The sequence below is a fragment of the Ailuropoda melanoleuca genome, chromosome 12, assembly GCF_002007445.2.
Source record: "Ailuropoda melanoleuca isolate Jingjing chromosome 12, ASM200744v2, whole genome shotgun sequence".
In the NCBI taxonomy this organism is placed as follows: Eukaryota; Metazoa; Chordata; class Mammalia; order Carnivora; family Ursidae; genus Ailuropoda; species Ailuropoda melanoleuca.
Genome location: NC_048229.1, coordinates 10,905,034 through 10,918,262, shown reverse-complemented (window position 1 = coordinate 10,918,262; position 13,229 = coordinate 10,905,034). Strand labels below are relative to the sequence as shown.

Sequence of the window (13,229 nt, the reverse complement as noted above, 5' to 3'; positions counted from 1 at the left end):
CTCCTTTGTTTATTATTCTGCGATGCATTTCTGGTGGATTCTTTGACCCTGTGTTTCAGCCGGTGGGGGGAATCTGTATCGGGGCACTGATCAATGTTGTTTCCCATCTTTTCTCTTTCAGTAAAGAATATCCTGTGGTTCCCAGGAGCACCGTAAGACAAAAAGTAGCCTCCAACCACAGTCCTTTCAGCAGTGAGCCTCGAGCTCTCTCTGCCTCATCCAACTTGGGGTCCCAGTACCAGTGCGAGAATGGTGTGTCCGGCCCCTCCCAAGACCTCCTGCCCCCACCCAACCCATACCCACTGCCCCAGGAGCACGGTCAGATTTACCATTGCACCAAGAGGAAAGGTGAGTGTGATGACCCCTTTCTGGTTTTCCTTCCTTTCCTTGGGAAAGAAAAAAAAGTACACATAACTACGTTTATTTATTTAAAAAATGTAAGCAGTATAAAAATACACGGAAATTGTAAAAAATTCAAACGCTATCAGTAAAAGTGAAGGACCTCCCTTGACACGTCTCCTCCAGTTCTGGCCCCTTCCTTGGGGAAAGCTTATTTGAACCGTCCAGTCCTATTTAATTGATTTACATGTGCACACGCGCACCCCTATGTGCAGAGACACATAAAAATTGTTCTGTTTTTACTTTTAACAGTTGATATTATTCTGTCTGTATTTTGCAACTGGCATGTCTCAACCTCGAGAACATGCCGACGATGATCTTTTCATGAACCTAGAGCTGCCTCGTGCTTTTAGCTGCTGAAGAGAAAATATTGCCTCAAAAAGGATGAAGCAGGGTTTATTTTTCACCCCCACGAGTGAGCAGTGTGGCTGGTTCTAGCGTTTCTGGTCGTATCACAAGCCAGGCTGCAGGGATCCTTCTTGTGGTTGGATGTGCTTTGGTCTATGTGGTAGGGTTTCTCTTGGGTGGACTCTGAGCTCTTTCCAGATCAAAATCAAAAAAAAAAAAAAAAAGAAAGAAAGAAAAAAAGAAAAGAAAAGAAAAAAATCACAACGGATCTTCTCTCCTTTGCATTTTTCTTTAAATCTAGTTTAAATTCTGAGACCCTTCATTGTTTTCTTTGCCAAATGAGAAACGGGTGACTTTTCCTACGTCCTCTGAGTCGAGGGCTATAATACAAAAGAAAATTTCTGGTGGCACATTTTTTGAGCCAGAGTCGAAGCGGGTGTGGTTGAGTTCAACTTAATAGAACGGTTGCTTGTGTGAACGGCAGACCAGCATGGTGGGGACGGCATGGGCGACAGCACCAGACGACACAGGCTCGAGTCTCAACTCTGCCACCAGCTTCTTGTGTGGCCTCAGCCAGCTGTCCTGGCCTCTCTGTGTCTCAGTTTCTCGCCTTGTAAATGGTGCGTGAGTTCCCCAGAGCACCTGATAGAGCGTGCCCAGCAGGTGTTAGGTCTGATTGTGTGAGTGACAGGTACGGCTCCCTCTATGAGCAACCATAGGGGAAGAGAAGGGAAGCTGCTTCTCTGGGTGAAGCTTCGAGAAAGCAGATATGGGGTGGGGGGCAGGGACCACATACAATTGGGATGAATCCCACCTTTGCCATTTGCAGATTTTTATGATTCAGGGCAAGTTCCTTAACTGCTCTAAGCCTTATTTTTTTCTAATCTGTAGATGTGGTCTCATGATTGGACCTGTCCCCTAGGCACGGTGTGATGATGTCATCAAAGTGCGCTTGCCGTATTTAGCACAGGGTTGACCCAACAGGCAGTCCCTGGTTTGCTCCAGCAGCCCCAGCTCTTGGTCTTCAAGAGTGGCCTGTCATACCTCCCAGCCTCAGTGGCCATCTCGATGCCTTTGGAAGTCCAACACCCAGTATCCGGAACAACTATTTCTCCCTCCTCCTTCCTTCTCCTCCTCCTCCTTCTCCTTCTTCTAAATCAACTCCCTAACAAGAACTGATGGAAACGGATGCCTTGGCAGGCTTGTCTGAGCTGAGGTTACTTGGGGAAAGTAACACAGTTTGACTCTTTGACATTTACTGATCTCGCGTTTTGAAGAGGAGAAGGGCTGTCATTGGTTCAAGCCTGGGGCTGGGGAGCTGACCTGGGCGAGGCTGAGTTTCCAGACTTAACCTGAAGCCCATCCAAGCTCCTTGGATCTCGAAGGCCTGAACAATTATATCACCCCAACAGGCCCCCTGGCCCATCTCCCAGCGTGGCCGTGGCCGTCTGGGCTGGAGCCCAGATGCCTGCAAACATGTCAGCCTCTTCAGGCACGAGCAGGGGTTAAGGACGCCCCCTGGGGCACAGGTACCTGCACGAAGATTCTGGTCTATGTCCTATGGAAGGGAAGCCCTGCCTAGGTTCTATGCCATAGCCTTTCGACAACACTATAAAGTACGTGCTATTATTCACCCACTTTACAAACAGGGAAACTGAGGCTCGGAAAGGTGCAATCATGTGTTCGTGGTTCCGGAAGGCGGGAATTTGACCCCGTGCCTGGTCTGCAGGCTCTGCATGAGCTCCGAGTCACGTTGTAGACGGTCCTCATTACCTTTGCTTCTCAGCCACAACCTCAAAATGCCGTCTTTCACCAGAGATCGGTCTTGAGACTGAGTCAGACGTACTGATTAAGAGCTCACCGGGTTTGAATTAGGGAGTTCTGCTGATTAAATTCATGCCAGGCTGAAAGAAGGGGAGGAAGAAGTTAGAAAGAATCCAGGTACTTTTTTAGGCTCCCTATATGTACAGCGGCATCCTTGTAAGGTGGTGTGAGAAGGCTCTGAATGCAAGGGGATCGACCCCTCCGTTGACGTGAGCAGATGACCCGCACACACAGGGTGTTTGGAGGGATCCTCAGGTGAGCTCAGGGTCAACTTGAGGTGGCCGCTGGGGAAGCCGGACTTGGTGGCCGGTCTGCCACAGGACATCACAGCCTCTGATGCTTTCCAGCAGTGGGGCCACAGGCAAGCTGCTTGCTTTCTCAGCCTCAACTCCCTTTTCTGCAAAATGAGGCTTACAGTAGCACCTCCCCCGTAGGGTCATGATGAGATGGAATGAGAGGGTCCCTGCGAAGTGCCTGGAACCGCGCCTGACACATAAGTGCTCCGTGCGAGGTAGTGGGGCCACCGCTCTGCTCTCAGGATGCTCACGGTTGCAAGCGGGTCGGATGTGTAATTATTCATGGTTATATAACTGATTAAAATGGTGATCTGATGCTATGAAGGAGACAGGCAACGTGCCGTTGCGTGTGCTGTGGGGGTATGACGCGGGAGGGGAGTCAGGGGGGATTTAAGCCAAGGTCTGCGTAGCAGGATCTGGGTGGAAAAAGAGGGTAGATAGGTGGGGATCCAGGCAGAGAGAAGGGGAGCCGGCCCCCACTGGGGAGCGAACCCAGGGCCAGTGTGGCTGGAACGCAGTGAGGGGGAGTGGAGGCAGACGAACCACAGAGAAAGGCAGGAGCCAGCACGCTGCCAGCCCTTGTAAGCCATTTTAAGGACTTTAGATTTTTTTTAAAAGATTATTTATTTATAAGAGAGACTGAGAGAGAGAGGGTGAACGCACAAGGAGGGGTAGGAGCAGAGGGAGAAGGACAAGCAGACGCCATGCTGAGCAGGGAGTCCGATGCGGGGCTCGATCCCAGGACCCTGAGATCATAACCTGAGCCAAAACCAAGAATCAGAGACTCAAACGACAGAGCCACCCAGGGGCCCCAGGACTTTAGATTTTATCCTAACATCAACGGGCAGCCGTCAGAGGGGTTTCGACCTGTGAGGGACGTGATGAGGTTGTGTTTTGAAGCAGGTGCTTTGCTGTGACCGGGGCGGGGGGCGGCGAGGATTGGCTGCAGAGCTCTGCCGAGAGCCTGTTGCAGGCTCCGAGGCGGGAAATGATGGTGCTCAGCCCCCGGGGTGGGCACAAGAGCTGCAGGTGCGGGTACAATCAGGCCCCGGGGGAGCCGATGCCAATAACAAGGTGAAGAATGACCCCCTTTCCACAGATGCAGAAACCGAGGCTCAGAGAGATTGAGTGACTCGTCCAGAGTCACCTGGCTCATGAGTGGTCCTGCCCCAAGTTCACGCCACGGTCTGTACATTTGGGGCGCATGGGATGTGCACCCTGCAGGACCCCTTTCACCTTGCCACAAACCTCTGCCCTTCTCACCTCCCTCCACCCCCAAAAGGGAGCTCCTGGGGACAGGGAACATTCCAGCCCAGCTCTGTCTGTCCCTCGTGACAAAAAGCAATTCATCATCAGCCTCCATTGTAAGGTGATAAGGAATCAGCAAGGTTTCCTTCAGTTTGGGATTCCCGTGAAGCGATAGCTCCATGGGTGGCTCCCCCCCCCCGGCCCCTGCCTGCCCCACTATCTGACTTCCCTTCATTGTCTGTCTCCTTTCCAACGAGCCCAGGAGGCAGGCCCAACAAAATGTCAAAGGGCCAGGCAGGCCAGAGGGTTTCTTGTGTTTGGACCCAGCTGTCTCCAAACTATCTCTCCCGATGGATGGAGCCGAAAGAGCCGGGAAGGTCTTTTATCAATGCCACTCAATCAAATCCAGGACCCCGTGGCCCGGGAGAGCGCTTGTCTGTCTTTCTTTCCCCCTCCCACCCTGATAACCGCCCCCCCCAAATAAAGATTTGAGCAAAGCCATTGACTGCCCTGGCTATTCAAAGGGAAGTGGGGGGTGGGCGGTGGGGAGGAGGAAAGGGATATAGTAAAGGATTCTGTGGGGTGCATTTTGTTTTAGAGCAATTTCGCGTAGTTTCCTTCACTGGATCCTCATTCTAGCCCCTGAGCTGGGGTTGGGAGGCAGTGGTGGTGCCCTCCCTCCTCATTTTGCAGGCATAACAAGGGACTAGGAGGTTCGATTAGCTTCTCAAGGTCATGTGGCTGGTGAGTGGCAGATCTGGGATGCATTTGTGAAATAAATATTGGTTGAGCCTTTCTTTTCTACCGGACGCTGTCCCGAGTACGTGGGATAAGGGGAGAGCAAGGGAGCAAAGGTCCCTGCTCTCCCAAAACTTGTATTCTCATTGGGGAGACAGATAATAAGCAAATAAGTAAATGTCATGATTTTCAGGCGGTGGATCAGTGAGGGTTGGACCCGAGTCTTTTGATTCCCAATTGAGAATCTTCTCACAATACCGATTCAGTCTGTCCCACTTTGAGCTAAGAACTAACATTACAGGGACACACACACACCCCATCCGTCCATCCATCCGTCCGTCCATCCGTCTATCCATCCCTCCATCCAACAGGTCAAGGTTACCATCTTTTCATATTTTCTGGACACAGCAAGTTTCATGAAAGCCGAAAGGCTAGGCTGTCTCTCAGCGAGAGCGCTGTGTTGTGACTCAGAAGGCCTGTATCGTAGTTCCCCTTCTGACTTGCTGAAGGTCCCCCAGCCGAGGAGTAGCGGTTCACCAGGACCTTTTATCCGAATGAACCCAATCAGCAAGAGAAACGACCCATTTGGGAATAGTGACAATATTTGCTTAATGGGATGAGCAATTTAAAAGCAGCCTTGTGAGTTTTCCTGCTCTGGAATCCACCCAGACACCTTGAAGCATTGGACAGCCGCCACAGAGCCGTCTGTCCAATCTTCTAAGAGGGAAAAGAGAGGAGACCTGTGTTCCTTGGACAGATAAGATCTGAACACTTTATTATCATGTCCTGCAAGAAATTTAAGCATTATCCCCCTACGTCGTGAAGAACTGAGATTGGGATATGGTGCAGTGGTCTGCCCAAGGTCACATAGCCAGGGAGAGTCAGAGACGTGCCCTGTAAAAACTGTCCTCTGGAGTGATCATTAAAGCCATTTATCCAGACTCAGAACCCACTCAAAAAAATGCAGGGGGCCGGGATATTTCACAGCGCTAGGTGGTGATCGGGGCTCAGAATCAGGAAGGGCTTTCCTGTTATTCAAGAGACTCAGTTGGGTTTGGGACAGGTGGAATATAATTGACCGCTCTTACTACACACCGTTCTGAAACTGAGCTCTGGACCTGTCTCCTGGAAGACCTGATGCTTGACTACCCATTCTGTGGCCGTGGAAGGGAGACACGACTCGGCTGGGCAAGAGGTCTTTGCTGTTGACCGGTTATCAGGCTCCCAATAAAGAGAAAGAAATCAAACCCTGACCAAAACAAACACAGGGATTATATCCCCACCATTGATCACCACCAACCTGAAATTTGGATCTGTGCTTTGGAATTTCTTTACAATGTGATGAGGTCCAAGAGGAATTTGAGAACGCTCGGGACCCGCTTTCATGAATAAGCCAGCCTTTTGCTTTTCTTAGGACTCTGCATCAGATCTTTGGGTTATTAAAGACTGGAATGTGTAATTTTATGATTTTCCAAAATGTGCTCAGGCCTTTTTCATATTATTCTTCCTTTTTTTGCTTGTAACAAATCTGGAAGGGGATCAGAAACTCGGGAATGGTTCGTTTGCCTTGTTTTTTTTCTCTTGCCAAGGGCACCCTGCAGCTGTACTCTTGATTATTGAAAGGGGGAACGCCCTGGTTAAATGGAAAACCCAAAGGTTATGATTCTAGCAACAATGGAAACATTCAGATTTATGGATCTGGGGTGGGGGGGGAGTTGAGGGGTGGGTTGGAAGGAAGCATGGAGGCACAAGGGAGGAGGTGGGGAGGACAGAAAAAGTCGAGTGTAACCGTGTCTTCAAGACTCCAAAGACAAATGTCCCGTTGAAGGGTGAAAAAAGTGGCCACCGGCTCATCTGGATGTTTTCAAACATCTGGATGGTTGGCATGATGTAGATAAAGCACCTGGAAGAGAGGCCGCGTTTTTGGCTTTTATTTTGGACAAATGTTTGGGCGTCCTATGGGGCCCAGATGTGTCCCAGAAAGAGTCTAGCTAAAAATAAATGTGCTGGCGGGGAGGTGGGTACAATCCCAGCGTAGATGGGTTTTGATGGGGCAGAGTTTTTATCCACCTGTGGGTGTCACTCAGGGTATGACGCCCATGGAAGCGTTCGGCGGAATCCAAACCCAAGCTCTCCTGCTCGATTTGGGGAGCTGTTTTAAAATCTGGTACAAAACCAAAGGACCCCTTGTGGCGTGAAGCTTTATATGCAAGGACCGCTTCCCATTCACCGAGTATCAGCCTTCCGCGGTCACTGCTCAGGGTGGGATGGAGAGGGTCCCCCCTCCCCCTCCAAAGTACACTGAGCAGGACCCTGGCTATGTATTGACGTCTCGATGCCCAGCCCCTGGCGCTTGGTAGCGGCTCAGTACATCTCTGTTGGATGACTAGGTGAGTGGCGTTCGGTGTGAGAAATGGAGAGAGCTGGAAGCAAGGTGTGGTTGGCAAGGAAGCCAGATGTGTCTTCGATTCCAGCCCCTTCCTAGTTCCGTGACCTTGGGGAAGATCTCTTCTCTGAGTTGTTTCTGACTCTGTGACAGGCCTGAGAGGGGCCCCCTGGAGGAATTACTGTGAGATCAGGGAAAGGTCGCTTAGTAGGTGCTCAATACATAATAACGACCGTCTCCTGCCTTTATCTGGTTCCATGCCCTGCCCCCAGGCCCCTGACCATCACAGGGAGGTGCAGGAATGCCCCAGTGTTTCGTTTTTCTTCACGCCCCCCCCCCACAGACTCTTTTTCTTAACACGTATTGATTCGAAAGAGATTGGAAGATGAGGACGGAAAAATCTGCAGGTTGGGGGATAAAATTCCAGCAAAGGAATGAATCTGAGTTAAGGTTTACACCTTGGTCCAAACTCTCAAGCGTTGCTTCCCTGAAGGAAACACCTGGAGGTGTGTTAATCTGTATTAGGTCTGCCCAGAGACTGACTGGTGGTGTTTCCCTTGCAGCAAGAGCTGCTCTTGATGACAGATATCAGGAGATTTACGTGCTTGATTTATTGAATTCTTAGCGGCCAGGTGAGGTGAGTATTACTAACTCTGATTTAGACATGCAGAGCGTGGGTCTCAGGGCACATGCCCTGCTGCTGGCCCACAGACAGGAAGCAGGAGAACCAGATCGAAACTCAGCTACGTCTACGCTTCTTAACTTGGGATCTGGATTTTAGGGGATCCCTCAGCTCCCAAAATGTGTGCAAAGCTGTGCAAGGCACACAGGCGGTTTTCAAAATGTTGTGTTTTTCTCGGAGAGAACCCAGCCCTCGTGATCGTTCCTGAAGGAGGCAGTGACCCCAAAGTAGTTACAGAAAACCTTTTTCAGAGACAGAATGATCTTCACGACACTACGCTGGGGACTAGCTGGTGTCTGGGGGCAGGGAAGTGATTTTTTCAATAAGGAAACGGTGACCCGTTAAGTTGTACCAACTCTAACAGATACTAACTGGGACTTGCCAACAGAGGTGTCAGGGAAGGATCTGGGGATTCGCCGAAGCTCCCGTCCATCTGTGCACTTGTCCATCTGTCCTTCCGTCCGTTGCACAGATAACTCAGTGCATGCCTTCCTGCGTAGCATGGTCCTGAAGTGCAGAGACTTGTAATTCTAACTCCCCCCTGCCCCACTGTTTAGCAGCCAGACCTCGGGCTAGTTGCTTGACCTTTCTGGGCTTCTGTTTTGTGAGCTGCACAGCAGAGATCCTCACAGAACCCACCCCGTGGGGTTGCTGGGCAGGCTGCATGGGGTCCCTTCTGGGGAGCACTCCGAACAGCACCAGGCGGAGTATAAAAGCCGTTTGTGTGCGTTCATGCTGTTATCTTGGACGGTATTATCATTATTTTGGTCCCAAGGTACGTTCTGCATTCTAGGGGGCACAGACAACGTCCCGCCTTTGGGGAATGTTCACGCCAGGGCGGAGGGAAGATAATAGTCATTGTTACTTACTGGGTGTTTTCTGCTACCAAGGCCTGGACTCAGTGTTCCATCTGTATTCTCCCATCCCTCCGTCCACACTCCCCTCGGTAGAAAAGCACCGTTATCGTCCTTTCCGTGTTAGAGATGAAACCGAGCTCAGAAAGGTCAAAGTGTTGGCTCCGGGCCTCCACCACTACGGTCCCCCCTCTTCTGATCGGAATGGGGAGGCTGGTGCTTAGGGATCCTTGAGGCCTGTGGCCACGTCTGCCTTCGGTCCCGGCCTCACCGGTCTCTCCCCTCCTGTCTCCGCAGATGAAGAATGTTCCACCACAGACCATCCCTACAAGAAGCCCTACATGGAGACGTCGCCCAGCGAGGAGGACCCTTTCTACCGCTCGGGCTACCCCCAGCAGCAGGGCCTGAGCGCCTCCTACCGGACAGAGTCCGCGCAGCGGCAGGCCTGCATGTACGCCAGCGCGCCACCCAGCGAGCCGGTGCCCAGCCTGGAGGACATCAGCTGCAACACGTGGCCCAGCATGCCGTCCTACAGCAGCTGCACGGTCACCACGGTGCAGCCCATGGACCGGCTCCCCTACCAGCACTTCTCGGCCCACTTCACCTCGGGGCCCCTGGTCCCCCGGCTGGCCAGCATGGCCAACCACGGCTCCCCGCAGCTCGGGGACGGAATGTTCCAGCACCAGACCTCCGTGGCCCACCAGCCTGTGGTCAGGCAGTGTGGGCCTCAGACTGGCCTGCAGTCCCCCGGTGGCCTGCAGCCCTCCGAGTTCCTCTATTCTCACGGCGTGCCAAGGACCCTGTCCCCACACCAGTACCACTCCGTGCATGGCGTTGGCATGGTGCCAGAGTGGAGTGAAAACAGCTAAAGAGAGGCCTGCTTCCTCACAGACAGTTGCTAGAGAGAGAGGAGAGAGAGAACGAGAGAGAGAGAGAGAGAGAGAATGTGCGGGAGAGGAGGAGAGAGACAGTAGCAGAGAGAACCCCACGGACGACATTTTTCATTTCAGTGTTCACGTCTGCACTCGAGAGCCCCGGGCGCTGATCTAATCAGCCGCTTGAAACCACAATTCAAAAAATGTGACTTTGTTGTTCGTCTCAAAACCAACCAAGAAAAGATGAGCCCCCACCTGCCACGACCACCACCCTCATCGGCTGGCCATGTTCACACCACCTCCAGATGTCCTCCGTGATTCCTTCTTTTGGTCTCCAGAAAGCCTTGCCTTATTGAGTGTTTTGGCTGAATGGCATAGTCGGAGTCTTCCCTGTCTTGGTGTTAATGTTGACATTGTTATATTAATAAATAATAATATATTTTTTTCTTTCAATTTTCTTAATGGGACCCAGTCCCTTATTTTTGGGGGAGGTCTGAGGCAAGTGTGTTTCAAAATATGTACTTGTGGGGTTCCCCCTCAAATATACCACCCCTGAAACCTAAATTTACCACCCTGCCCTTGACTAAGGAATGACCTACCTCTGTTCTGTGACGTTCCCGAAAAGTTCCCTACGTCCCGGCTTTTGTCCGATTTTTCCTTCCTTGCCCATCATAACGGAGCCCAGTGTGGCCCTCTCCTTATAATGTTGTCCTCCATCTGGCCTCCTATCTCCCTCGGCCCTCCTGTCTTCCCAGCTCTGTGTCTTTCCAGCCGTCTGTCGCTGAAACGTGGCCTATAGCTTCCCGACCGGAAAGCTTGCTTTGAAAAACTTGAAAAGCCCTGGTTTACATGTGGGCAGAACTGTGATAAAGCAGGGAGCAAATTCTGTGCTGACAAGCGTTGCAAAAAGGCCAAAATAAATATTGGTCCTGATAAAACACAAAGCCAGCCCCAAGCTTCCAAACCTCCATCACCGACGACCCGCCCCGGATGCCCAGCAAAGCCCCACCGTTCCTACAGAAGAGGCCAGACGTGCTCGCCGATTGGTTCTCGCCAAAGAAATCACACCGACACCAGAGGCCGACACAAAACTGTGGTTATTGAAAGCAGAAAACAGTATAAAAAAATAAGCATGTAAGTAAAATGTTATTGCAGGGTTCTTCAGATGTAATATTTTACTGGTACTATTTATTTATAAATAGGAGTTCTAATTAAGTAATAACATGAAATGAAATCCAGCATGGGAGCTGGCCAAGAGCTTTTAATTTTATTAATACTCAAAACCAAGTTTGCGTTTGTTTGTTTTTTTTTTTCCTTTCGAATGTGCTTTGCTTTCTTGATTAAAAAAAAAATTTTTTTTAACTGACCCTAATAAAGAGAACAGGGTAATATGTGAGGCTAAGTGTGTCCCAGTACGTGCGAGTGTGTGACTATGTTTGCACGTGAGTGTCTTCATGCGATTATGTCTTTTTATGTTGCTAAGGGGTGGGGTGAGGATTAAGTACTCGTTTCGTATATTTGTGTGACAATTAATGCTAATAAATACCATAAGCTTAAAACAGTACAAGGGATTCGAATACCCTTTTTTTTCCCTGTTCTTTCTACCGACTAAAGAGAGGGGAAATTAAGTGGAGGACATAGGAAGAAGTTGTCTTGCAGGTGCAATTTTTTACCCCAGCTTCTTTCTCCTGCTGGTCTCAGGGAGTATTTGGAAACCCGTACTTGGGTGTGATGGAGCTGAATATATTTATCTCCTGGCTTATATCCCTGGTATGGAGTTATTTGCTTTAATTGCATTTGTGTCAGCTTTGGAAAAGAAAAATCATCAGGAATCTCAACCGACCAAAAAATATTGGTCATACTTTCTATAACACCTAGTACTTGATTTTCTGAAGGATCTCTTTCTATGAATTAATTACCGGAGTCACGTGTTTTGGAGGTCCCAACGCAAGCAACCTTAGGGACCTTCGATGGCTGTTTATTTAAAACCCCCAAATTTAAGATTTGTGGGTTTGTCCTGTATAATACATACAGGGCAGAGCAGAGCAGCAGAGTGGTGAGAAAATTCATGCTGCAGTTTTTAAAAATTACTGTAATTTCAATGCCCGCACCTTTCAAATGATCAAGAAGCATCAGCTATATCACACCCCCTTGAAAACCGGCACAACTGGATTGTTGGTTACAAATTATTCCTTTAATCAGATCCCCCTGGAACATTTCTTAGGCAAAGAACTCCCAAGACGTGTGAATTAATTATAAAGAAATGACAATTCAGCTTCTTGTAGGTACAGTGGAGAAACTAGGTCAATGGCATTCTTGTCCCTGCAGAGAATGAATTAGTAAAGTTTCACTGAATGAATTCGGACTGTACCCTAAGTATTTATTCTGATGTGTTAAAAAAAAAGAAAGAAGAAGAAAAAAAAGACTGCGTTTGAGAAAATTACCTTCCGAAACACATTTAGCAGCTATACGAGGTAGTCAGTCTTATTTTTTCACTAGAACATCACAAGAATACTGAATTAACACCCCTCAGGCACAGCACTCAAACAGTTCCTGCTGTTGGAAAGTCACTAAAAACGTGCTCACGGCAAGTTTCGTAGATCAGAAAAGGGACATCTCGAGGACAGATGCAAGTTAACTTCTTTGGGTTCCAAACAATGGCTACAAAGGATGTTTTCATTAAATTGGTAGGATTAAGGGTGTCACATGCAAATATTCATGTAGTTTATTACTGTTCAGATATCAAGAGACATGGTGTAAATTGCTATTTCCTGTAGTATATTTAGTGGATATTTCTGGACTGGACATGTGTAAATGCCGAGGACACAGTAGTGAACGAGGTGATAGAAGTTGTACCCTTCTGGAGCGTATGGTTTCGTGAGAGAAATAGCCCTTAGGTAACCTGCATGAGCAGGCTGCACAGATGGACTGCAAAGGCAAGACCTATGAAGGCAGCATGCGTGATGTCATAAAGGGGTAAGACAAGGAGTCCTAGCTTGATCTGGAGGATGTGTCTTCTGAGCTGAGCCCTGAATGCTGAGTAGGAATTAGCCAGATGAAAAGCTGGGAGGAAAAGCACTTCAGGCAGAGGCAACAGCTTGTGCAAAGGTCCTGAGGCAGAAATGGTGGTGAAGGAATGAGCCGTAGGCTTCATGAATGGGTAGTAATGACCTATTCTGCATTTATTCCTTTATTCAACAAGTGTGCGTTAAGGTCCCAGCCTCTGTGGTAGACACCCTGACTTGTTGAGCACCTACTAATTGTGTTAGGCTCTTTTCCAGTTAGTTCCCATGACTGCAGAGAACTGGATCTGTGAGCTGGTAGGCTTCTTTGTACTTGAGAGAGGAGTGTTACAGTCCCTCCTGGCTTCCTGGTCCAACAGTGAGCACTCGAGTCTGGGACTCAAAGTTATGGGATCACCAGAAGGATCACGGGAACTTTCAGAGACTCAGGTCATTAGTATTCTTGAGCTCAGAGAGGTTGGGAGCACCCCCCAACATCACACAGCTGGTGTGTGGCAGGGCTTAGCATGGAACCTCGGTTTGCCCAAGCCTTAGCTTCCTTGTTCCTTAAAAGGAG

At 49.5% G+C, this 13,229-nt stretch overlaps 1 protein-coding gene across 1 annotated transcript in view; it reads left to right on the top strand.

The window, feature by feature from the left end:
• Window positions 1-11,167, top strand: part of TBX5 (T-box transcription factor 5) — a 44,605-nt gene extending 33,438 nt beyond the window's left edge. The window contains exons 8-9 of the mRNA XM_002925494.4: window positions 122-348; window positions 9,073-11,167. Coding sequence (XP_002925540.1) covers window positions 122-348; window positions 9,073-9,644 — 799 coding nt within the window. The 3' untranslated portion in view covers window positions 9,645-11,167. The remainder of the gene's footprint in view (window positions 1-121; window positions 349-9,072) is intronic.
• Window positions 11,168-13,229: the final 2,062 nt, after the last annotated feature.